This window comes from Cryptotermes secundus, unplaced genomic scaffold (assembly GCF_002891405.2).
Source record: "Cryptotermes secundus unplaced genomic scaffold, Csec_1.0 scaffold721, whole genome shotgun sequence".
NCBI lineage: Eukaryota > Metazoa > Arthropoda > Insecta > Blattodea > Kalotermitidae > Cryptotermes > Cryptotermes secundus.
Window position 1 is genome coordinate 777,722 of NW_019733845.1, and position 25,553 is coordinate 803,274.

General features: G+C 41.6%; 1 protein-coding gene across 1 annotated transcript; it reads left to right on the forward strand.

Moving 5' to 3' along the window:
• Nucleotides 1-968: 968 nt before the first annotated feature.
• LOC111868271 (cold and drought-regulated protein CORA-like) lies at nucleotides 969-10,620 on the forward strand. Its single transcript, XM_023858769.2, has 3 exons — nucleotides 969-1,126; nucleotides 9,059-9,197; nucleotides 10,371-10,620. The coding sequence occupies exons 1-3, from the start codon at nucleotides 1,057-1,059 to the stop codon at nucleotides 10,618-10,620; spliced, it is 459 nt and encodes a 152-aa protein (XP_023714537.1). The 5' UTR covers nucleotides 969-1,056.
• Nucleotides 10,621-25,553: the final 14,933 nt, after the last annotated feature.

Below are 25,553 nucleotides of genomic sequence, written 5' to 3' on the forward strand. Positions count from 1 at the left end.
CGGCAGTAGTAAGGGGTGGGCCATGAAATCCGGCCCATGCACTGCGTCCTTCAGTGATCTATTGTGCTTCCCCTTTGGATTAACCCTCTATTAATCTTACACTTCGAATGAAATGTAGGACTTTTATTTATGGGGACGTCATAAAAGTCACTTGGTTCAATGAAGAAGTGACCCAGATGACCTCACAGTAACACAGGATATGTGTGACCGATTCTTCTTCTTGTAGACACTCTTCACAGGTTGGGTCATCTGTCGGTCCCAACTTCAAAAGGTGTCCTTTTAGGTGGCAGTGTCCAGGATGGGCCGGTGTGTAAAAGTAACATTCGCATAGTCGGGGGGCCGGAGTGTGTCAGGCAGTACAAGCTGAACCGTAGGAGATCCTGAAGAGGACTCAAAGGTCGGAAGAGAGGTCGAGATCTGTAACGGCAGTATCCTCAATAAATGATCGTCAGTGGCATTGATATATGCACAGCCATAATGTGTATGGTGTGCATTACACAGGCAGTGTGACTGCACGCAGCGGTCCCACACTGCGGCAGAGCAAAGTTACAGCTTCACTAACAAAATTAACAAAAAATGTAGGTTCAAAAATAAATCATTCCAAGCTTATCTTTACACTCTCGCTATCTCACGAAATAATTAATACGCGTCCTGTTTGTGTAAAACCAGTATGTAGCATGCAAATATTTCCCTGGGTAAGCCCAGATTACCATGACGTCATTGCGCGTGATGTTTTTTGTGTGCGTTTTGCATTTATGAGGTGACAGAGTTATGTGCTTAACTGCTAATCGTCCGATAATAGCGGATATCTTCACTACGTTGAAGCTGGGAGGGATAAAAGAACATTTTGCATACCAAGGAAAACTTGGGTGTGACTGTAATATGCGTGAGAGAAGAAGAATGAGGGGGGGGGGAGATATGGGCTATGGATGTTGTAGCCCGTAACGTGAGTGTGTCTGCTGCCTATATAAGAGCCATCTTTGTAGAGGGGCGTAGGTGTAACTTGTTGAAACGTCATTGCGTGTCTATCTTCAGCCACAGAGGACTACCGGCGTAATGAAAGGAGTAGCCTTCAGTGCTATCCTAGCAATCACACTGGTTACCATTGTTGAAGCTGAAAGATCGGGTTAGTATAAATTCTTTGCTTTAACAGAACAGTGCATTTATTTTCTTATATTTAATGCCAGGAAACTGAACCCTCTCGTGTTGAGTTTCATTTAGCAGAACTGCCTTCCCTAGTCTGAATACGAGTATAATGACCATGGTAAGTTCGACATAAGTGACCCATGCGTAAGTTGGAAGATAATGTTAAAATGGATCTTAAACAGAATAGCGCATAGTATGGTCTGGATTCATCTGGCTCAGAACTGAGATCACTGTAGAGCTATTTTGGAGATAGTAATGAACCTCCGGATTCCATAAACTGTTGGGAAATTCTTGAGAAACTGAGCGACTGGTGGCTTTCCAAGAATGACTCAGCTCCTCTGAGTTAGTTTAGTCAGTTCAGTTATACATAACTTACAAATTCGTAAACTACAGCAAATAATTGAGTTTTCGGAGTAAAGCCAGTCGAAGTTTTCCTTTCATTGACATTAAATCTTCGGTCTCTAAGTTAGGGGCATCGCATCTAACCTGCCGCTGTGTTGATCACAGAATAATTCAAACTCTGAAAATATTCAGAGCAGAATTTGTTGGCGCTCATGGGAAGGAAAAGATTCGTTTGTATCGTGGAAACAGTATGAGATAGTTTAGGGATCAGTAGTGTTGGGAGGACATCAGCAGACTGCTGGGATGTATCAATGTTATATTTTTCTTCATACGTTCTTTGTAACCATTCCTTAAGATAAACTTAAACGCTAAAACATAATTATGGCATATCCATCTTCCTATTCAAATGCTGTACATAGAAATATTTTGATGAATTACGGCAAAAATTGGTATCCATTAAATGTTGTATGCACATATGCGTTGTATCAGTCCAGTACAGTCAACATTTCACGGGAATCTTGGGTTTAATTTTATCTGCTCTCCCATAAAAGTGCGCCATACAAAATTCACACATTCACACGTCTTCAGTATTCAAGAGTTACATGTGAAGTTTTTCGATATGGTGAACAAAGATGTAACAACCGATACTTCTGCAGTTAGGTACTCTGCCGCGGGTTAACTTTGCCAGCAACAGAACTTATGCCTGAACTGTTTAGACAGAATCAGTTTATGTTATTATTCAGCTGAACATATGCGTTAAAAATGCATCCGCAAAAGGAAGAATTCCTCTTCACAGTCATAAGAAATAACCGCAACACTGCATCATTATTGAAACAAATCTTATGATATAGCTTTCTGTTTGTGCAGCAGACAAGTAGGTTGCATGCTGCAACTGGTTATTCAACTTCGCTCTTTCTCTTATGGTCATACAATGTGTTGAAGAGTGAACACACAGATATGTGAGGTTATAGAGGACGAGACATCTGCAGAACTACCCATACCTCGTGGTACGTAATTATGATTCAAAGACAATCTTTCAGGCGTGCCAGTAACATGGGCGCATCGGGATGACTGCATCAGGTCCTCGTTCTATACCGTATACATGGCACGCAGTCAATATAGTGTACATGTGCGGGGCAGGCACCAACAAAAGTTGACATGATTTACTTATCGATTATTCAGCGATACGTCTCTAAATAAAATATGTAGTCTGCTAAGGTAACGATGAAAGGCACAGTCATGGCCAATTTCAAGGTACGACTTCAGCATTCGCGTATAAGGAGTGGGTAAGACCATAATTATTCTTAGTCGGGATAGCTGGTAGCTTGGGTGAAATTTCAAATGGAGGCCTCTCAAACATGACAGAAGAGTAATACGTGAAATCCAAAGTGTTGTTCGCTATTCTCTGCCAGGTAATCAGAGCGGTTGACACTAGTAACAGAACATGAAATAGACAGTAAATCATTAAATTAATAGAGTACACAGTATAGGTACGCTGTTTAACTGTTCCAACGCCATGGGGACAGTGACTGGAATTTGTTTGTGATAAGTGGGGCTCAGGAGTTTGTTACATCAGTCAGCTTAGTGTGAACTGAGATTCTTAGTTGTCGCATTCGATGCCTGTATCGACCACGACCACCTCGAGTACCACGACTACGCCCATTACTGCTTCTGCATTACCATTACCACTACCACCAACAAAATACGCCGAAACCACGAAAATTAAGATCATGACCACGACGATGTCAAAAATCATTATGGCCACGACCACAAACACCACTACCATGACTAAGACGATGACGAAACCATCCTATCATCTCGATGACAACTACCACATTGACCACGAAGAGCACGATGACCACGACCACCAGCACAAGAACAACAACCACGACGACCACCACCATAGCAATCTCCACGACGGCGCCTAGTAACACCATAACGACCATCGCCACCATGATCGTAGCAAACCATCTTCCCCACCACCTACAGTCACCATTAACAACCACCGAAACTAGCAGTACCACCCACCACTACCAACCACAACCATCGTCATTAACCAGTACCACCAAGAACCACGAGCAAGCACTCCGTCCAAACACCACGACGAAGCATCACCGACCACAACCACAACCGTAAACCGTCAAATTAGCATTTCGGAGCTCCTACACGCTCTAAGTTTCCCAACCACCAATTGTCCTTGATTTTCAGTGACAGGTCAATGAGTAGCACATATTGTGCTACGTAACCACTTCCACACTCCTGTTATTTTCTCTCGTTTCGTCGTTATCAGGTACCCTCAATCCTTGAGAAGGAAGTATCAAGTTTCACACCTATATAGGACGAAATAACTGTATTCGAGAAAATCTTTTCGGGTATACAATATTTACTGCGTTTTTATGAATTATTACGTACTTGCTAATAATGATCGCTCTTCCATCTGATTCGATGCCATTCGGCATTTTCAGTTCGAACGAAGTCGTTGTGGAACAATGAAATACTGACGGCAAAGGAGCAGAGCCTTCTATTTCTCTGGAATGCTGCATCGCAATATGCCGGTGGCAAACGCCGGTTTGTGCGTAACTAATTAAGCTCTACGCCACGGAGACGTATACATATGTACATATTGCAAAAGTCCCTAGTGTGGCTCATGTTACGACACTGGGGCCAGGAGTGACACATGTCAAGTGTACTTTTAAGCTTTGGTGAATTTGTTGTGTATATTTTACGAGGTCAAACGATTGTGTGATTTCGCTGCGTGCAAAGTATGGCGTATATTGCGTGTCTAAACAGTCAGCCCAGGAAGTATCTTCTAGCAGTACTCCAAAGTTAAACACCACCAATATTACAGACGGCAAACGAAAGTGATAACAGCCTCGATCTTGACACACTAGTTGCTGAAACCGTATCTTGATTTTATCGTGACAGTATCTTCTCGACCTCTGAAGTAGTAGCTACTGAAGGTTCCATACGAATTTAATTTTTCATTGTAGCTACATGAATGACCCATTGTATTATTCTGGTCGATATTGTCCTAACAAATTGAGGGGCTATGCTACAAGCCAGAAGGTCGCGGGTTCAAGTCTCGATGTGGTCATTGGATTTTTTTTTCAATTGACCTAATCCTTCCAGCAGCACTATGGCCCTGGGGTCGACTCAGCCTCCAACAGAGATGAGTACCAGGAGTTAATAAATAATTTTCCTGGGGAGTAAAGCGCGCCCGGCGCGTAAGGCTGACAAACTTATCGCCATCTTTGAGCCGATTGTCTAGATAATGTGGGATCCTCAACGTCTCACAACCCTAGGGCCTTCACGACCTGTTACAGGGATAGCTTTACTTACTTTTTATTATCCTAACAAAAGCAGGAGACATGCACAGAATTTTCATACATACATACATATACATATACATTTGCGTTTCAGATTATTCACAAATGTGCACAGGCACAGAATATAAAACATGTCAACAAGCCAACAAGACATTGGAAACTTGTACATNTAATTTTTTAAAAACTGTTCTACGTGATTCTCTGGGTTTCATTCCCATCATTATCCTGATGGCCCTTTTTTGTAAAAGAAAAATCTTCTTAGCCTCCCACGAGTTTCCCCAAAATACTATCCCATATCTCATAATTGAATGAAAGTATGCGTGATAAATCATACTTAGTGTTTCAATATTGCTATACAATTTCATGTTTCTTATTGCAAAGCATGCCTTGCCCAATCTGGACAGCATCATGAATTAATATCCTAAATTGCCAAGTTACTTCACCCCTTTAAGGTCCAAATATTTTCCTGAAGATAATCACAAATGTGGGTCCTTATGAAGGGCAGAATATGATGTGATGTAGAGAATTAAGACAGTAAGAAATTCAGTTGCTTTAACCCGGAGACTTCAATGCAGGTAAAACCAGATCAAACACCTATTGCGGAGGAGAAGCGCCAACAGTAGACTGCTGAAATTGTTGTCAGTGAATGTGTATATTGTATACATGAGTTTACTGTGACTATAAATTCAAAGAAATCAAATGCGTCTTCATGACCATAGAAAGAATCTATTTGGCTATTGAAATGTCGATAAGCACAAATAGATGGTAGTCAGGAAGTTGGCCCCGATTTAAAGACATTGAAAAGTAAGTAAATATTGAAGTTTTGTCACCAGAATGCTGGATAAAATCAAGACAGCTAATAGATTCCCTGAAATTGTGGTCAAAATTAAATAATTTGGAATGACAGTAGCAAATAAATTGTCACAGATGAGGAAAGAAGCGCAGATTAAATTCGGGGAAAGCTTGATCCACTCCAGTTCAGAATCACTTATCTCCACGCCTCTTATCTAAAAATATTATCTTAAAGGTATATAAAACAGTAAATTTGCCTGTAATTTTATGTGTGCTTGGAACTTAGTCTGTGCAATTAATGCAAGCGCATAGGCTGAGAAAACAGCGCCGAGGAAAAAATTTGGATCTAAGAGAACACTGCATAATAGGGAACTTATAACTTGTACTCCTAGCCAAATTTCATTAGAAATATCAAAGCAATGAAGCTTAGATGGGCCGACCATGTAGCACATATTGAAGCGAAGGGGGTGATTACTGGGTTTTGGCAGGAGGACCCGAAAGAAAGGGATCACTAGGGAGACCTAGAATATATGGGAGGACAAATGATATTAAAAAAATAGGATAAGGAGTGTGGACTGGATTTATCTGACTCAAGATGAGGGCTTTTGTTGGGCTCTTGTGGGCAAAGTAATAAAGTGTCGGGTTCTGGCAAGTTATGGGAATTTCTTGAGTGGCTGAGCAACACGCTGGCTCCTCAAGACGGACTCAGCTCCGTCCTGAAAGATCAGTGTAATGGACGCTTCATACTCGCATGACAATAGCTGTCTTTCACATGCTGTAAGTGTTCATATTGACTCACGCTGACTCACAAGTCATTACAAACAGAAATTAATTGTACCACGTACTGTATATATGTACTTATTTCCTTCATGGTTTAGAGAAAATATAAACGGAGTTATAGTAAGAGTAGAGATGTGTGCTACCGTCTGTAGCAACATTTTAACGTTGAAAACGCTAATTTACGAGGGTACAAATGGAATGAAACAGTTTTTCTTTTAATTCGCTAGTGGTGGGTGGAGTCCAGCTGAGTCCACTGGGCACGGCGGCCAATGATTGACCTATTTTAACTGCCCTGGGTGATTATGATGATTGAGAATTTGGTGGAATGAAGAATGACAAGGTAAACCGAAGTACTCGGAGAAAACCCGCCCCAGCGCCACTTTGTTCACCACAAATCCCACTTGACCAGACCCGGGATCGAACCCGGGCCGCCGAGGTGGGAAGCCAGCGTCTAACTGCTTGAGCTATGGCGCGGCCATGAATAAAACCGTTAGTAACAGAATTTGTAACGTAAGTAACGAAATCTATAACAATTTGTAATTATTGGTACATTTCGAGGGAACGGAAATTTAACACTTTACCATGTCAATGGATCAACACGGAACAATAAAGGAAACAGAAAAACCATGAAAACGATGTTTTTATGCGGTTAGTGCTGGAGCCTTATAAACACGAGTGAAATACGGTAATAAATGCAAGCCGTGTGGAGGCGGGGTCGAATACCTCCACCGCGACCCTGTGAGTCGTAGGAGGCTACGAAAAGAGGTCTCAAATCTGAGACAGTAAAATATTGTCTCGAGTTCCGAGGGACATGGAAATTAAAGTTCACACTCTCTGGATTTTAGCGTTAGATGGATTTGAGCGTTGAACTTCAATTTCTGGCTATTTCATTTCCGCCGCCGTTTTGTGGACCCCAAGATTCACTGTTGTAGCAAAGAAGTTGAGCCACTCTACCAGGAAATGAACTTGGACCACTCTTGGCCCATAAACATAAATTTTCTTTGTTCAGTCCAGTCCTACAGAACTTCAAGTACACTATAATCTGTCATCAGCCAAAGGAGTCCAATAGATAATTTTGTGTATTCAATTATAGCTTGTCCCAGTTAAATATTCAAACTTCTGGCTGAATACGAGTTTTACTTTCTCTTCTTATTCAGCAGAGCACTGACCTCGGATAACATATGCAAGGTTTCGAAATACAGCTTCAGTAGGCCCACTTACTTCTTTTACGGCTTAGGCCGTAGTTCAAACTGCTCAGGGCCCATACGTTCGGTCTGATATTTCTTCTTTACAGTCAAATAACTTCTCTTTTCCATGGTGTATATGTCTAAGTAAATTTAAGAATTGTATTGGTTGTTATCGTCCACAGATCATTAATGCATTTCTTTCTGTCGTAAATTATTTTGTGCTTACTCTTTATATGATATGTGTAGTTCTTTCTTTCTATCCTCATTTATTTTCTTGTCCAGTGAATAGGGATTTGTCCGTTACTGATTTCTTGAATCTCATCTTTAAAATTGTTACTCTCTTTAGACCTAGTTAGACCAATTTCCACATTTAATTTCAATTAATACCCAATGTTTTTCATCAATCTCCTTTATATCTGAAAACTTAATTTCATTACAGTCCTATCAAATAATCTTACTTTTTTTTTCATTGGCGCTACAGCCCTCATTTGGGCCTAGGCCTACCTCCATGAAACTCTCCGTTTCATTTCGGTTTACTAGATCTTACACATACGGTAGGACTCCTTGGGCGGATGATCAGTTCGTCGCAAGGCCTCTACCTGTAGACAAACACAGAAAAACGCACACAAACATCCATTCCTTGAGTGGGATTCGAACCCACAATCTCGGCTTCCGAGCGAGCGAAGACAGTGCATGCCTTAGACCGCTCGGCTGCCGTGACCGGCAATCCTGCTTTTTACCAATGTAAATACAACTTTAAAAAGACATTAGGAATATGCTGTTCACTAAAAATGCATTTCAATACTATGACAGTTCAAATCAATAAAATGCCGGTAGGCCTTTATGCAGTACATAAATTTACATATTAGAAGTGAATGTTCACACTTCTCAAATTGTCTTGGTTTTACGTGTATTTTTACTAATTTATATTCACAACATGTTTCGGCCTCTTTGTGCCATCATCAGGTGAAATCTATCCTCGAGTGAGACCACTGCACTGTATTTGTTTCCCGTGCTCCTCTCGTGCAAGTCTTTATTTTACTTCATGCTGGTTGTTAAATTTAATTTTATCCAGCTGTTTTGCGGCTATCAGTTTGTCGTGTTTCCCTATGTCAGTGTCCCAATTGTGGTCTACTAGTATACTATATAATATTATCAAATAATAGCCGTCGCCTGGTGATTCTTCGTCAAGAGCTGAGGCGTGCGTAGTGTCCCGTGACATGTAGCTGGCTGTTTCTGAATGATGAATTTGAAGGATGCCGAAGGAAACGGACGTGATTTCTTAACGTATTCTCTTGATATTCGCCTGAAAAATGTCAGCACTTCGGAAATCGTGGAACATTGTAACGTGTATCCGGACGGGAGTCGAACCAGGCGCACTCTCGCTGAGTCAACCTGCTCGTGAGTGACAGAAGCTGTGCTGTATGCGATCTGACAAAATTATGTTCGCGACTGTCTTACAATTTCAGTATGTCGATGTTCCAGAATCAGATGTCTCCGTGGGGGGTGAGACGTCAGCAGAGGACGAGCCACTGCAGAGAAAGAAGCGGTCCATTCTTCTGCTAAAGGCGCTGGCATTCGGGAAGGGATTGCTTATTGGAAAATTGGCGGGCCTTGCTGTTGGGTAAGCAGTATATCATTGTGTCATTTTAAATTATATGTATCTGTTGAGTAGGATTTTCTTCTTTCTTTTCTCTCCTTCTTCGTTTCCTTTTACTTCTTCCATATCCTCCCCCTCGTCTTAAGGTTGTTTTAATTATAATAATTGTTCTTCTTCCTCTTTTTGTCTTCTTCTACTTCCTCTGCCGTCTCTTCCTTTTGTGCTTCCTCATCCTCTTTCGTGCCTTCCTCTTCTTTATTTTTGCTCCCTCTTATCCTTCTTTGTGCTTCCTAGTCCTCTTCATATTCTCACGTATTTTAGGGTGTGTGTGACTATAGACGGAGTACGGATTGGTGAATGAATTTATTGGCCACTTGTGTACACCACTCGGGGCTGCACTTTACAGATCACTGAAACACACAGACTAGTGTCCTCAGTCTATTACAGTTTCCACTATCCGTTTCCTGACAACGGCTTCTACCGAAGGAGATTCTTCAACCTGCCGCATTCGGGTTCTTTTGTCACAGCCACCCGTTCAGACCTTGTCAACTATCAACCGGCAACTCAACGAACTGGATCCCAGGCTGGGGTCCATTTCACACCGACCTCGTAGTCTTTTCTTTACAGGCCGACCTTTAACTGAACTTCTCTGTCAACTGAAGTCTCTCACTCACCAACCAGTTACTTCACATACTTCACACAACTCCAACTCCGGAAATCGACTGACCCTGCTTATAATATTTCGGCACGAACCAAATAGAAAACACCTTTGCATTTTCACAGTCTGACAATACCTCGACCGTTGCATAGAAACGAATGTTTGTTTATTCGCCTTTTGCATGACGATAGCTGTTGTTTACAGAGTCAACGTTTAGCAACGGGTCTACACGCCACAATATTGTCTCTTTGTTTCGCTCTTTTTATAGACCTCCTCGTTCTTTGTTCTTCTTCCTGCCTGTTATTGTTGTCCTATAACTTTCTGATCTCTTCCACTACTGCAATGATTAGTTCCAAGGCCCTTAACTCACTATAATCGATTTGACTATTTATTCTCTCCTCCCTATTCTTTTTATGTTTTTGCCTTTATGGCTTTCTTTCTCCATTTTCTCTTCTTTTTGCTTTTCTTTCAGCTTGTTCGGAAATATCTGATTAAACTAGAGGATTCTTGTTATAAGTTTTAATCCTTTTTCTTTGCAGGGCGCACTTAGGCTACTACGGAGGCATCTATGACGGGTACTACAAATATGGAGGCCATGAGGGTGACGCTAATTATGGTGATTATAAAGGGCATGGCGGTTACGAACGGCGTGACAGTTATGGAGGACATGGCGGCAGTGAAGGGCTTGAAAGTTATGGAGGGCATGGAGGTTACAAGGGGCGTGACAGTTATGGAGGGCATGGAGGTTACAAGGGGCGTGACAGTTATGGAGGGCATGGCANGATATAAGGGGGAAGGCAGTTTGTTGAGGCAGAATTCTACAAGCTGGAAGGTTGCGGTTTCGATTTCCGACGGGGTTACTAAATTTTTCATTAGACATAAGTCTTCAAACTGCACTATGGCCCTGGGGTCGACTCAACACTAACAGAAATTAGTAACGCATTAGGCTGACAATCTCACCGCCATCTGTGAGCCGATTGTCTGCAACAATATGGGAAATTCAATATCTCACAACCCTATGGGCCTCCACGGCTCTTTACATGGATAGCTTTACTTTTTTGCTTTACTGCATGATGTGAAACATACACGTAAGTGGCCTGTAACTCTGATTCCATTGACTCTCCATATACTATATTTTTAATGGAATCTTCGTATAAGACCTCGGCTCAGTAACCTGTCTACAGGTTTTAATCTCTTGGTTAGATCCGTAACAATAAATTAACTATAAAGTGTGAGCATCAAAGCAACGGAGTTATAGAAAAATATCAAAGAATGCAGATCGTAATTCTACATACCACTAATTGCTTATGAAATGCATGAACTGTTAGGTGATTCCCATTATGTTGTAATATCACTTCTAGCCTAAGATAGCTGACTATGGGATTAGCTAAGTACTGGGTCTGCCCTGAAATATGATAATTAATCATCTGGCCAATATACTGTCTGCTGCTACAAAACCCGAACAGTTATCACCGTGCTCATAAGATCCCAGGACTGGACCATACTCTCAAGAGTTCCGTTCATTTCAGATCTTCACACTCTCTTTCCCCACGGTCTATTTTAGAAATACCCTCCTTTTATGCCTAGGTCTCACAAGTTGTCTTTTCCTTTCATGAATTCCTAGCATTCTGTGTGCATTTGTCATTGTTTCAATGCGTGCTACATCCCCCTCTCCACACGGCCGTTAATCTCGGTTTTCTAGACCGGAGATATTACCTACAAACCAAGCTAAATTAAAAATGCATGTGGAGTCCCCATGTGACCGCGAGTCTCAACCTCTTAAGCCCAGAATGAACAAACCTTTGTTTAGCAGGGGCACTACCAAGGTACCAATTAAGAAATCTTTTTCTCTTTGATGAAAATTGTCCTACAGTTGTGCTCATAGTTAATTTAACATTTGGGGCACGCGCTAGCGTATTTGCTTGAGGCACTATGCTACAAGCCGGAAGGTCGCGAGTTCCCTATGAGTTCACTGGATTTTTCAATTTACCTAATCCTTCCAGCCGCACTATGGCCCTGGGATCGACTCAGCCTCTAACAGAAATGAGTACCAGGAATATTTCTTTGAGTATAAATGCTGCCGGCACGTAAGGCTGACAAATTCACCGCCATCTCTGTGCCGATTGTCCAGAAAATGTGGGCGCCTCGACGTCTCACAACCCTATGGGCCTCCATGGCCTGTTACAAAGATAGCTTTACGTAATATTTTTCCTTTCCTTAACTTAGATTTTAACATAATAACAGGAGTAATAGGTAATTGTCGCAGCCTCCTCAAAGGAAAAGAGGTATGCCTGCGAAAGGCCGTGGAGGCCCATAGTTTTGTGAGACGTCGAAGCTTCTACATATTTTTCGAGACAGTCGGTTCGCAGATGGCGGTGAGTTCAGCCTTAAGGGCCGGTTTCCCTTTACCCCCAGGAAGATTCCTGCTACTCATTTCTGTTAGAGGCTGAGTCAACCCCAGAGCCATAGTGCGGTTGGAAGGGTTAGCTCAATTGAAGAACCCAATTATCTCATCAGGAATCGATTAATCGATTCCGCGACTTTCGTGACTGTAGCACAGTGCCTGAACCGACTACGCGACCGCTTGCCCCTCGCATAACTCGACATCACGAAATGTCACATTCAGATCTTCGAAGCTACCATCCTTCTGCCTCACAAACAGTGAAAAGGCTCAGGCCTGCTACTCCTTTCCCACACATCAAGTGGAATCTTCTTCAGCGAAGCTCAGCTACCAGCTCGACAGTCTCTTGAGATCATTGCTGGCAAAATTGTATCATAGGATCGTGGAGGGTACACAGCTAAGAGCGCACGTCATATAGTACCGTATTTACGCACATTTTTTGCCAAAAATTTCAAGAGGAAAACTGGGGCGCGGCTTATATTCGAAATATTCGAAATCACACTTCATTTAAAAAAATTATATTCATAATTAGTAGTACAGAGTGTTCTACTCCTGAAATAATATTCCAAGAAAATTATTTTTTCTATAATTTCTGTCTGAAAATTGTGCTGCGGCCTATACACGCACGCGGCCTATACATGCGTAAATACGGTAATTCTGGCGACACTTTGCATTTGTGCATTTCATGGAAATAAGGCATAATAATGAATGCAGATGCAATTTTTGTTTATATCACCTTTGTTTCAGGTTCGGTAGATGAAACCTTACATCACCATGGGCTGTTCAGTATGAATTGCAGGCAACGAGAGAATCGTGTCTCACAGATCGAGATGTCGTGGATGCTGTTTGTATTTCAGGACTTGAAATTGTGCCACATCTGTTTAATTTTTCTGTGCTGAGTTCTGTTTAGTAAACATTTTATATCTTAATTTTGTGTATCCGTGGTAAACTTTCACTTGCAAAGAGACACGATGTATAGACCTAAGAAGAGACGGCAAGTTCAGTGTATTTTAACGGACATTTCTGAATACCAAATATTTTCGAAGCAGCTGGTCAGCTCTTTGAGAGGAGATATCCTCTTTACAACAGAGACATTGCTATGCAGTACAACGTACTGTAAAGTCTGTCAGCCATTACTGCCAAGGAACGATCTTTGAAAATATCGAAGAGGATTCTCAGTAGTTACGGTAGTTTGTTTACTAATGCGCAGAACATTTTGTTTCATATAGAAATAGGATGTAGGATATGAAAGCCATCATTGTATGGGTTCAGTACGTGCACTATACGCTAGAAATAAGAATTTTGCAGTGCTGTGATAGTACTCGTAGACAAATTGTAACGTCTAACAGCAGTGATGTAAAGTAAAAGGACTTCATCCTGGCCTCCAGAACGGCCCTGTTGCGGAACAGTGTAATTATTTCTCTAGCAAAACATCTCTTAGGTTTTCATCATGATAATACTCCACCAGCTCGGGATGAATGTCTTCCTTTGAGAAGCCAGAGAAGCCTCCCGGCAATCATAACGGGAAAGCATAGAAATTACTCTCTTCATAGTCACTGTTAATTTTCCAGAATTAGTTCTGATCTGCCTTTTCTATAATTTCCGTATTATCATGAGTACCGTTCGCCTACAACATCTCTTTTTGTGCTCGATCATGGACCAGCAGCTAACTCAAGGAAATGCACGCAATAACCGTATTTCTACTACAAAATCAAATTTAACTAAGGGCACAACTGATAAAACGACTGTATAAAATTCATTATGTTCATTTGCCCGTTGCTCCAGCTCCCAGCGTTGAACAAAGCAGCTTTTTCCAAAATGAGAGCTGCTCCCCTCCCATCCCACAATTGCTGTAGAAAAAGTGGCAGATATGAAATTCTGAATTAACTCCAATTTTGAAAGCCCACATTAAATTACAAACATATTATTTAATAGGAAAAAATTTTATTAGAAATTGTTAAGGTTCTTTGGTAACTATTTCCCTTAAATTGCTAAATGGCATTATTGTCACTGTCACAGATGTCAAGGCCTGCATGTTAGTCACGCCATCTCAACCTCAGAGAGTTCTAGAGTCACTGTTCTAATGAGTACCACAGAGAATGTACCCTTTAGTTTAACGTGAAGATAGTGACACAGGCAGTCTCCTGAACGTCACCACCCTTTTATCCAGATAATGGGTAAAGCCGAGAGGAAAAATTTCTTAAGTAATTCTTCTAAGATTCATACTGCATAATTAAGAACTTAATGCAACGACAGAGTCAGACTGCAGCTGTAACATAAAGGATTAGCCTACTTTAAGTTGGACATAATTATGATTTATGTATTGCAAATAACGAACTGAAAATACGTGTAGCATGGTCGTGATGCACGTCTACAAACTTGATTGAGAAGTGGTTACCAACTGGAAGGGAAGAATATTTCCTTCGTCACTGCGTTCACTCTGGCTCTGGGTCCCACTTATCTTGCCGTGGGCTTTCCCCGTGGGTGGTTTTAGTCCGTAAGCGAACTATACCGACCGAGCTACCGCCGCTTGTCGGTGAAGTTAGTGCCAACTTTGGCTAAAAGAGGGTGTCGCGTGGTCAGCGCAACGAATCCACACGGCCGTTAATCTCGGTTTTCTAGACCGGATTCGCTATTATCTTGAAATAGTTCCGGAAGTATCCTCACGACCCTGTTCCAGACCCACTACTTCTCAGAAAATCTTATAGCGCCGGGAATCAGACCCGGGACCTCTGGATCTGTAGCCAGGAACTCTGACCACTGGACCACAGAGGCGGTCCAGTACTATTTTACAGCAAAACAACTTCTCAAGTCACATGCGCTGTACGCACCTGCATCAACCTGAGTGGAATGTCTCCGAGTAGGTTAGTATAGTGATAATGCTGAAGACGTGTATTTCGTGTGAACCCGACTAAAATCTTTGCCGTCTCAGCGGTTATCCTGACTAAGATGTCTCCTCATGACCTCATCGCATCCTTCCAGTTTGTCATGCGCTCGCCATGAACTCCTCGGCTGAGAAGCAAAGTTGCTTTACCGCGAGTCAACCTGCTTGTCTAACAGAATGTAAGCCGTGATAAATGGTCTCGAGGTACACGTACAATATGAGGATGTTCCGTGTGTGACCCAGTCTCTAGAGAAAGCGAATGAGCCTCTCCACAGCGCACATTGCGACACCCGACAGGAGCTGTTCGCGGGTGGCAATTAAGGCTTTATGACTGTCAGACAAAACAATTTCGAAAGGCTTGCCTCAGGTTAAGTGTCGGAATTGCGAATTTATAACTTGATATGAAGAATGCAGAAATACTACGTTCATCAGCTGACTTCTTCATCATAGCCTTGGTTTTCTTGCCGATACCTCACCGCTGGCATATACAGGGTGTCCCAGGAGGAATGTGCCAGACTTCGGGAGGGTGTTCCTTATGTCAAAGTATGCCTATATAACCCAAAACACCTAATGTCCAAAGTTGAATGGTTACGGAGATAATGGCCAGAGAAGTGTGAAACTTTGACAGATGAAAACTGTTACGTATATTTGAAAGGAGGATCTTGAGATATATCTTTGGACCAGTGGAAGAAAATGGAATATGGAGGAAGAGGTATAACCATGAGCTATACAAACTATTTAATGAACCAGACATTATTGGATTTATAAAGGTGAAAAGGCTTGAATGGGCTGGACACATAATACGTGCCAGCGAGAATAGAACGATTAAAAAAATGCTTAATACTAAACCAGAAGGAAATAGGAGAGTGGGAAGACCAAGATTAAGATGGGAAGGATGTGTGTGGCAGGACATAAGAATTTTGGGTGTAAAGAACTGGAGGAATGTGGCATCGAATGGAGAAGAATGGCGAGCAATCCTGAGGAAGGCCAGGGCTCACAAAGGGCTGTCGTGCCAGTGATGACGATGATGATGATGATGATTGTGCTATGGTTGGTTTTCTCTAGTACTTTGCAAGCAAGAAGATGAGGGTTGCCGGGTTCATCTGGATGTAGCTTACCAACTACGAAATTTGCTATGTATCGGCCACATAAATCGGTTGTCTCATCCACCGATAACAGTTCCCTCCGATGTCAGAACGGATTGACTCCAGAGTAGATTCATACAGCAAAGGTAGATAATTTTTTCCAAGAGTTGATTCATCTGGGATTTTTTGAATTACACAATATTTCTCCAGAAATGATCGCAGAACTGGATTGCTTAATTTATTCCATGGAATGTTGCTGCATACTAAAGCCTTACATAGATCGGCTGAAAATGTATTAACAGAGGACTTGGGTTTGACCTGTGTAAGAAGCAGCTGTTGTGGTGTGCTGTTCTTCTTCCCCTTCTTTGCCGCAATATGTGCAGTCGTTCTTGAGTGTTGTTCAAGTTGAAGTTTCTTTTCACATTTTACTTCCTCTGGGCACACTTGACAGTACACGACGACACCGTCTGTTGAATAGTCACTATTACCCGACACCCACCGAATTTTTAAATATCTACTGCTGCACTTTTCTTTGGGAATTTTCAGTACACGAACACTTTTTTGACGCAGACTGTTAAAGTAAAGAGTAACACTTTAACTGAAGAGACTTCTCTCGAGACCAACCCTCTGATGCTACTGTCTGCTGTGGTGGTCAAAGAAATGCAGGAAAATCCCACCCGTCCCTTTCGAAATAGCCAAGCTACCTGCTTGTATTGTAAGTGGTAAAAGTGCCGTTACTCAGAGAGTTGAGAATAGCAACTGGCAAGGGTGTCCTAAACACAGGTAAAACCGATTTTGTTACGGAACATTGAAATTGTCCTTAATTCCAAACATATATGCAGAAACATGCTCTTACGTTTAGAATATGCAATAACGACCAAAAGCCCTCAAAATATGCATTTGCATATGCGCATATGCATTTTAAAAATATCCGGGCCCTACTAATCGCAAGTTCGTGACAATATTGTACATCTGAATCAATGTAAGTTCTGGACGCAATTATTTTCTCTTTGTGTCCTGTTGTGGATAGAGGAAATTTCTACTATGGGAAACCTGTTAATATGTTCTCTTATTTCCTACTTCCTTATCGTATGTGGTATGTTGCTCTCACATGACCTTTTGTTCTAGATCTACGCTTTTCAGCATGTCCTGAAGAATGTGGATTCTTTTCGTGACATTGGAAAAATGTTTGGACATACTCGCATTTTATTGCGTACCTTGAGCAACTTTCCAGTTCTGACTGAGTATTTAGGAGAACATTTCAGCTATGACAGTGCATCAATGTTCCAATTCTATCTTTCTTTTAGTTCAAATATTTTAATACACTTATTCACTAAGAAGTATGGCCGTTGATTGAGATCCATATTGTATAGTGTCATGAACATGGATTCCCAATCTGCATCTCATAAATGGAAGCATTCGCTCTTGAAACAGTAATGTGGATCACATACCCATACCTGAAACCAATTATAAGCAAATTTACAATTTTCCAGTATTTAAGTGCACACATATATTATTTTTCACTAATTATTTAATTATTAGGATCATGGATAAGCTCATAAACAATACACAGGTGTCTCAGGAAACACAGCTTTTACTTTTGAAGCTATTCTACAAGCCGGAAGGTCGCGGGTTCCCGATGAGTTCACTGGATTTTTCAATTGGCATAATCCTTCCAGCCACACAATGGCCCTCGGGTTGACTCAGCCGCTAACAGAAATGCGTGCCTGGTGATAAGGGACGGCTGGCGTGTAAGGTTGACACACTCACCGCTATCTCTAAGCCGACTGTCTAGAAAATGTGGGAGCCACGTCGTCTCAAATCCCTACGGGCCTCCACGGCCTGTTACAGGGATAGCTCTTTTTTAGTGTAGTACCTTATTTCACTTACCAGTTGAGGTCTCTTTCTTTCCCCTTTCTGGACTCTTTCCATGGCAGTGTATGATTTACCATGGTTCCGCCTCAGTTTCCTCTCATAATCATTCCTGTTTTACTATTTATTTTTATTTTTCTTGTTTTATTTGGGTTTTGAAATCACTCAGAGACAAGGTCAACAAAGTAGCGTCCATCTTGGAATTATCCACAAACTTTTATTCCGAACTAATCTAGTTTAGAGAGGAGAAAAATGAATTTTACAAGTAGTTACTATAGGATTCTGACGATGGTGTATAACACACTGATATGTTGGGATTTTGGACTTTATCCATCGTCCTGGTTTTTAAGATAACAAATAAAAACANCGAACTAATCTAGTTTAGAGAGGAGAAACATGAATTTTACAGCAACAAATGTCCATTTCTTCTTGTGTCACCTAATCTCCAGAGGCTTAATAATTATTGTACTCTTACCATTAACTCAACTTGTGCAGAGGTGTGCTACATACCCTCAGTCCGATGGCCTTAAATTATACACTAAAGTGACTAGAAACAAGAGCCTTGTCGCTATGATGTTTCTGAATACGGAAATTTATACTGGACTGCCCCGACACTGCAATTTGTAGGACTACACCCGTAGCCGCAGCGGACGGAGGAAGCCCACGAGAAATGTCGTGTTGAGTAAGCTTGCCACCATGCAATACATATGAATTTCATGTTTCTGTGTCTAAGACTTGCAAATCAGTGACACTCTTTTCGTGTCAAGTGTGATCACCTTCATTAGCAGACCTAACGTTTCCATTCATTGAACTGGGTCTCCGAGCAGACAGACAACAGCCCTGAGTCTTCCAGTGGTCAGTAGAATGATATTTCTTGCATTTACCTGTGTTAGCTTCGGCGATTTATACAAGGCCACTGCAAACGGAATTTCTTTTTAACTTAAAGATATTTTTCACTATATTTCAGTGAGACATCACTCAGTCAGCCATGCAACCAGTCTGTCAGTAGGAATTTGTTAGGTATATACTCTTTACTTTTCTCTATTCATGTTATTCACACACGCGTTTGGGTGTAAGTAAGGTGTTTCCTTCGAATGTGCAACGGACTTTATGATATATTTTAATTTATACAATTCGACCACAGGCCTAGAGAACAGAGAGGTGTTTTAGTTCTTGTAGCACGACGGAGATCTGCCTGCTATTTGCAAATCTCATCTTCACTTTCGCATTTTAAACTTTCAAAAAAGAAGAAGAAATTGAATCTACAATAACCCCCTGTCCTTGAGAGAACTGCCCGGTCAAGGTGAAAGCAATAAAAAATGGACATGTTCATCATCCTTCTTATTTCATTGGCTGCTTGTGAGTTGGTTTTTTTTCTCAATTCATTTTTGGTTTTTTGGTTATCTTTCCCCTCCCCTGTTATACATTTCTGACCTTGTATTGCTTTATGAAAGGGGAAACCTCATCACGCATTGAATTACACTTCAGGACTAGACGTCAGTAATAATGCGTGCATGAAAGGACAATGGACTTTATCGAACCAATTTAAACATCCTATATTCTGTATGCCCTATGAGGGATCTACTATAATATTAGGGGTTTCTTTTTCTTTTTCTTCTTCTTCCTCCTCCTCCTCCTCCTTCTTCTTCTTCTTCATGTCGATCTGCAGTATGTTTGAGTTCTACGTCTTCGTGGTCTGCCAGCATAGAAGATAATATTTCCAAGTAAAATGACCTCCGTAAATATACAAAGAAAAGGAACAAACAATTGAAGACAATTGTCTTCTGGGATGTGACGCCATGTAGTCTGACAGAATGTTACTAACATCGCGAAAAAATCTCTCGCCCGTCTACGTTTTGGCTGACCCGTCTAGACTTGTTAAAGAGCCCTATTCAGGATCGTGACAATGCAATGTTGTAATGGCGCCATAAGTGTGCTGCTGGTGCAACGAAGGCAGGTCCCTCTTTCTACAGACAGGTCTAGGTCGTTTCAAAAAGCTTCGATGTGACCGGCAGCAAATTAATCGGCCGATAAGAATTTACTTCATTGGCTGCATTCCCAGGTTTAGTATCATGATCTGGGCGAATGTCCACATAATCGGGTAGTACGACATTTCATTCTTCGCTTTTGTTATGGCGTTATGTAGTTTTCGCCTAAGTCTGTTATAAATAAGCCTGTCATCATTGTTTCTTGATCTCTGTCATCTGCTTCGTGCTCTGCGGTTTTCGGTTATCAGCTCACGTGTATGGAAAGGGATATTATCTATTTTCTTTCTTCCTCGCTTTGGTGTTGGTGCTGAATACCGGGCTGCTTCCTGTATTAAGGCGGTAAAATACTGAGTTACCTCGTCCAGTTCCTTCGGTTCAAGTTCATGTGTTCTTCTATGTAAGTGTATGTAGGAAAGCTGTCCCAATTAGTCTTGTGACGAGTGCTGGAGTAGTTGACTTGCTTATCGCAATTGCGCCCACAGCTGCAGCTACCGGACAACGGTGCGACGATAGCTCGAAGCCGGATGCAACTTGCATGTAGTGTGACGCTATGCCGTGAACAGATCTGGCAACTCATTTGGGTCTGTCGGCCAGTACGTCGGTTCGTCGGTGCTGAGATATTTACAGTTTTGTCTGTTTATGGCGTGCAAGAGGTTTATTCCTTTTGGTGTTACAAGTCTCGCTCCCAATTCCTTCTGTTTAGCGTTCCAGTCTCCACCTGTCAGGAATTAGATCCCAGTGACTGGAAGAGCGCTATGTACTCTTCTGCAGATATAGCGCGTCTGGGAGGACAGTAGATCCCAGTGACTGGAAGAGCGCTATGTACTCTTCTGCAGATATAGCGCGTCTGGGAGGACAGTAGATCCCAGTGACTGGAAGAGCGCTATGTACTCTTTGGCAGATATAGCGTGTCTGGGAGGACAGTAGATCGCAGAGATTGTAAAAGGCCCTGGGTTAGCATCAGCTTGAATATTGGCAGCTTGTATTTTGTCTGACTGGTGTCGTAGTAGTTCATGGTGAGTGACTGCACTTCGAATTATAACAGCTGCACCCCCAGGTACGGTGGTATTGGGCCTGTGAATTGCTGTTGTATTGCCTGTTGCTCTGGGTCTATAATATAACGACCCAGTCCCGGTCGGCCGCCTCAGAGAATGGTAGTTCATCAGTCAGTTCATGAGTCACCAGCTTATATATTCATATCTTCACTCTTCGAGCTCGAAATAGCGAATCAATACGACCTCTATAATACAAATCAGATTTCATCGATTAAAAAAGAAACGAACTATCAAATAAAATACGGCGGGCTTATGTGACATAAACTGTGATACCATTTACTTTAATTTGAAACAGTGTCGAATCATATGCAAGGAAAAAGCGTTCCGTTCCATGTGGAGTGCATTAAAGGTGCTGTAATAATGTAATGGGTTGCTTAACTACGCTTTACCAACTACTTGCAGTGGTACATTTGACTGAGTTTGGAACGTTAGCAATCCTAATGCATAAGTTTTTGGTAGAAGAAGGCCGTCACTGCCTATTTATGGTAGTAACCTGGCATTCACGGGTACAAAAAAACCGAAGGATGCATTTGTGAAACACATTTACACTTTCATTTATACGCATGTGTATATATCAGTTGAGAAGCAGGTTTCAATAGCTGTATGAACTTGAAAATACGTGCAATTGTAATATTAGGTGAAGCAACAAGACAGAAACTTCTCTAATTTTCATTTGTGTGAAGTTGCGTTTGTTTCTGTGATTAGATTCCTGCAACGTGACAATCACGTTTGTCCACTTGATAGCCACTCCGAGAGAAATGCCAAGGTTTTCCACTAGTATTAGCTATGACGAAGATGATAGGACCATCTCCTGAACCACAGCACCTGGGAATTCCGGACACTCTTTTTTATAATACTCATCTCTTGAAGTGAAGGTTACGATTTTCTTGGAGGGCACTTCAAATGACCCTCGAATTTTAATAGGGTTACTACAATATTCCTTACTTTTATACATATTCACGCTGAGTTTCAATCTTCAGTTTTTACGAGGTGCAGTCAAAAAGCATTTTAAGAGTCATATGTCTGAAGTGACCGCCTCTATGGTTTAGTTTTCAGCGTTCCTGGCTACAGATCCAGAGGTCCGGGTTCGATTCCCGGCGCTACCAGATTCTTTTCTGAGAAGTAGTGGGTCTGGAACGGGGTCCACTCAGCCTCGTGATGATAATTGAAGAGATACTTCAAGGAAATGGCGGCACCAGTCTAGAAAACCGGAATTATCTGAAAAAATATGTCGAAACGCCTTAAGGAGGGAGGAATGTAGCATGTAGACCCGTTGCTGAGTAACGACTCTGTAAACGAAACACGCTGCTAGGCAACAGATTATTAACAATGAACAATTGAACTGAAACAAAGAAACGCTGTTTTCTGTGCGGTTCGAAAGGAGATGTCATAACCAGCACAAATAATGTGAGTTAATTAGTGCATCCGTCAAGGCTCTCAATGACGCTGAGTGTTTTGTATACTTGTTGCACTGCAGAGGCTGCTTCTGAGTGTTTTGTATACTTGTTGCACTGCAGAGGCTGCTTCTGAGTGTTTTGTATACTTGTTGCACTGCAGAGGCTGCTTCTGAGTGTTTTGTATACTTGTTGCACTGCAGAGGCTGCTTCTGAGTGTTTTGTATACTTGTTGCACTGCAGAGGCTGCTTCTGAGTGTTTTGTATACTTGTTGCACTGCAGAGGCTGCTTCTGAGTGTTTTGTATACTTGTTGCACTGCAGAGGCTGCTTCTGAGTGTTTTGTATACTTGTTGCACTGCAGAGGCTGCTTCTGAGTGTTTTGTATACTTGTTGCACTGCAGAGGCTGCTTCTGAGTGTTTTGTATACTTGTTGCACTGCAGAGGCTGCTTCTGAGTGTTTTGTATACTTGTTGCACTGCAGAGGCTGCTTCTGAGTGTTTTGTATACTTGTTGCACTGCAGAGGCTGCTTCTGAGTGTTTTGTATACTTGTTGCACTGCAGAGGCTGCTTCTGAGTGTTTTGTATACTTGTTGCACTGCAGAGGCTGCTTCTGAGTGTTTTGTATACTTGTTGCACTGCAGAGGCTGCTTCTGAGTGTTTTGTATACTTGTTGCACTGCAGAGGCTGCTTCTGAGTGTTTTGTATACTTGTTGCACTGCAGAGGCTGCTTCTGAGTGTTTTGTATACTTGTTGCACTGCAGAGGCTGCTTCTGAGTGTTTTGTATACTTGTTGCACTGCAGAGGCTGCTTCTGAGTGTTTTGTATACTTGTTGCACTGCAGAGGCTGCTTCTGAGTGTTTTGTATACTTGTTGCACTGCAGAGGCTGCTTCTGAGTGTTTTGTATACTTGTTGCACTGCAGAGGCTGCTTCTGAGTGTTTTGTATACTTGTTGCACTGCAGAGGCTGCTTCTGAGTGTTTTGTATACTTGTTGCACTGCAGAGGCTGCTTCTGAGTGTTTGCTCATGATGGCATGACATTCAGATTGGAGCGTTACTAATTTCTGTGTCCAGTGTTTCCGGACTCCTGGTAATGGAACGTCTGCCAACTTGGTGTACAATCAATTGCACAGCGCTGCTTGTTGATCTCACTAACGCTTACTACTCCCACCAACTGTTGGAGATCAGCTTCTCCTGCCCTCCTCCCAATCACTATGTCACGCACTGCCTAAAACTGTTTATGTGCTACACAGTCCGTTAACAATGCAACAAATTGTTCCTTTTTTCTTATACTTTCATTCTCGACACAAAATGTTTCGGCCCTAAATTGCCATCTTCAGGTGTCTTACTATGCTACAACTGCTACACTGCACTAATATTATCCATTCATTACATGTGCATCTGCACGCTTCATGATTCAAACCGTCATAATCACAGTAAAATAGTGCGCGCTAAAATAGAACAAGCTGTATTTAGTTTAATATAATCAAATAAAATCTATTACAATTTTCTTTAACTTTTGTAAAGTTCTTATTACACCCCACAAGGTGCGTCGTCCACTTGTTTTGATCTGTAGCCTTTTCTTCAGATGTTTTATTGCGACAGCCTGCTTTTCTATTCGTAAGCCCGTTGTTGTGTTACGTCTGCAGTCTGTAACTTTGCCCCTTGTTTGTGCGTTGTTCTCTCTAGCAGCGTGGGGTGTTGTCTTCACTGGTGAATTCCTTCTCTTTCCGGGAATAGAAGGAATTCCCCATAACCGTGTAGACCTATGCTTTACGTGCGATATCTACACTTGACAAACGCGAAACCTATTCACAAGGAACAACACCATCCTCTCGTCAGAGATGATGTTACGTGAGAATCATGAATGCAAGTGTTCCGTTGCAAAGAAAATAACCTCTGGTCGTGATTCTCAAGGGTCTTGGCCCAAGACGAACTGATTGTCGGTCAAAGTCTTTACTTTGGTAACTGAAGATACTTTAATCAGTCACTTTCGGCAAAGAAGTGCAAGAAGGACTTTTTTAAAAAATTTATTTTAATAGTGGATGTGAGCTAGTGCCCTTGAAGTGGTTGGGATGGGTCTGTCACATGTGCTGCTGCACTTCTGAGAAAACTAACACCACAGAAGGAAAGCTGATCTCCAGTTGATACTGCAATCGGCTTTAATGAGTACAAGTACGCCCTAAGGAATGGAATACGCGCAGTTTAGTCTCGTTGATAAATACGTGTATTTTGTGTTGTATATCATTCTTTTGTATCTAGAATATCTAGAACAAATACAAATCTTTCTTGTCTTTTATTATTATTATTATTATTATTATTATTATTATTATTATTATTATTATTATTATTTTCTTTTATGTTGTTTTTTTTGTTAGTTATATTATTATTATTATGTAAATTCTTAAACTCTGAGTTATGATGGTACAATCAAAGGGTTTGTGGAAAGAAACGTGAAATTCATGCAAACGAGTGTTAACATTTCTTGTTCTCTCTCCAAATAAATTATAACTTAACCAATGCAATGTTTATTATGACTCAGTTGACACTATTCTGGTACAAACACACTATGCGTTTCCCTGTACTACACGTTTCGGCTTGTTGCGGCCATCGGCAGGTATACCGTGTTTTTGCAGTCACCCTTCCTTCTATCTGCTATACCTCCCTGCACTGGCCTACCCATTGGTAGTGGTTGTAAAGGTGGTTGTAAGGGCCTTATGTACCCGATGATGGACGCAATAGGCCAAAACATGTAGTACATGCAAACGCATAGTGTGTTTATACAAGAACTGTGTAGACTGAATAATAATAAATGTTGTCTTACACGAATAACGTTAAAGTACAGGGTGAATCATATAGAACCGGCCCGATCAATTTGCTAATAATTCCGCAGGTGATGCATATAACCGCTCACAATTACGACATAATAATCCGTGGGCCGTGCTGAGTCGAATGGTGTGCGCATGATCCGGCAAGTGGCAGCCCTTATGCTGCAAGGTCAAGGACAATCCTGAAACGTGTCTGCAGTGCGCAGGCTACGGTC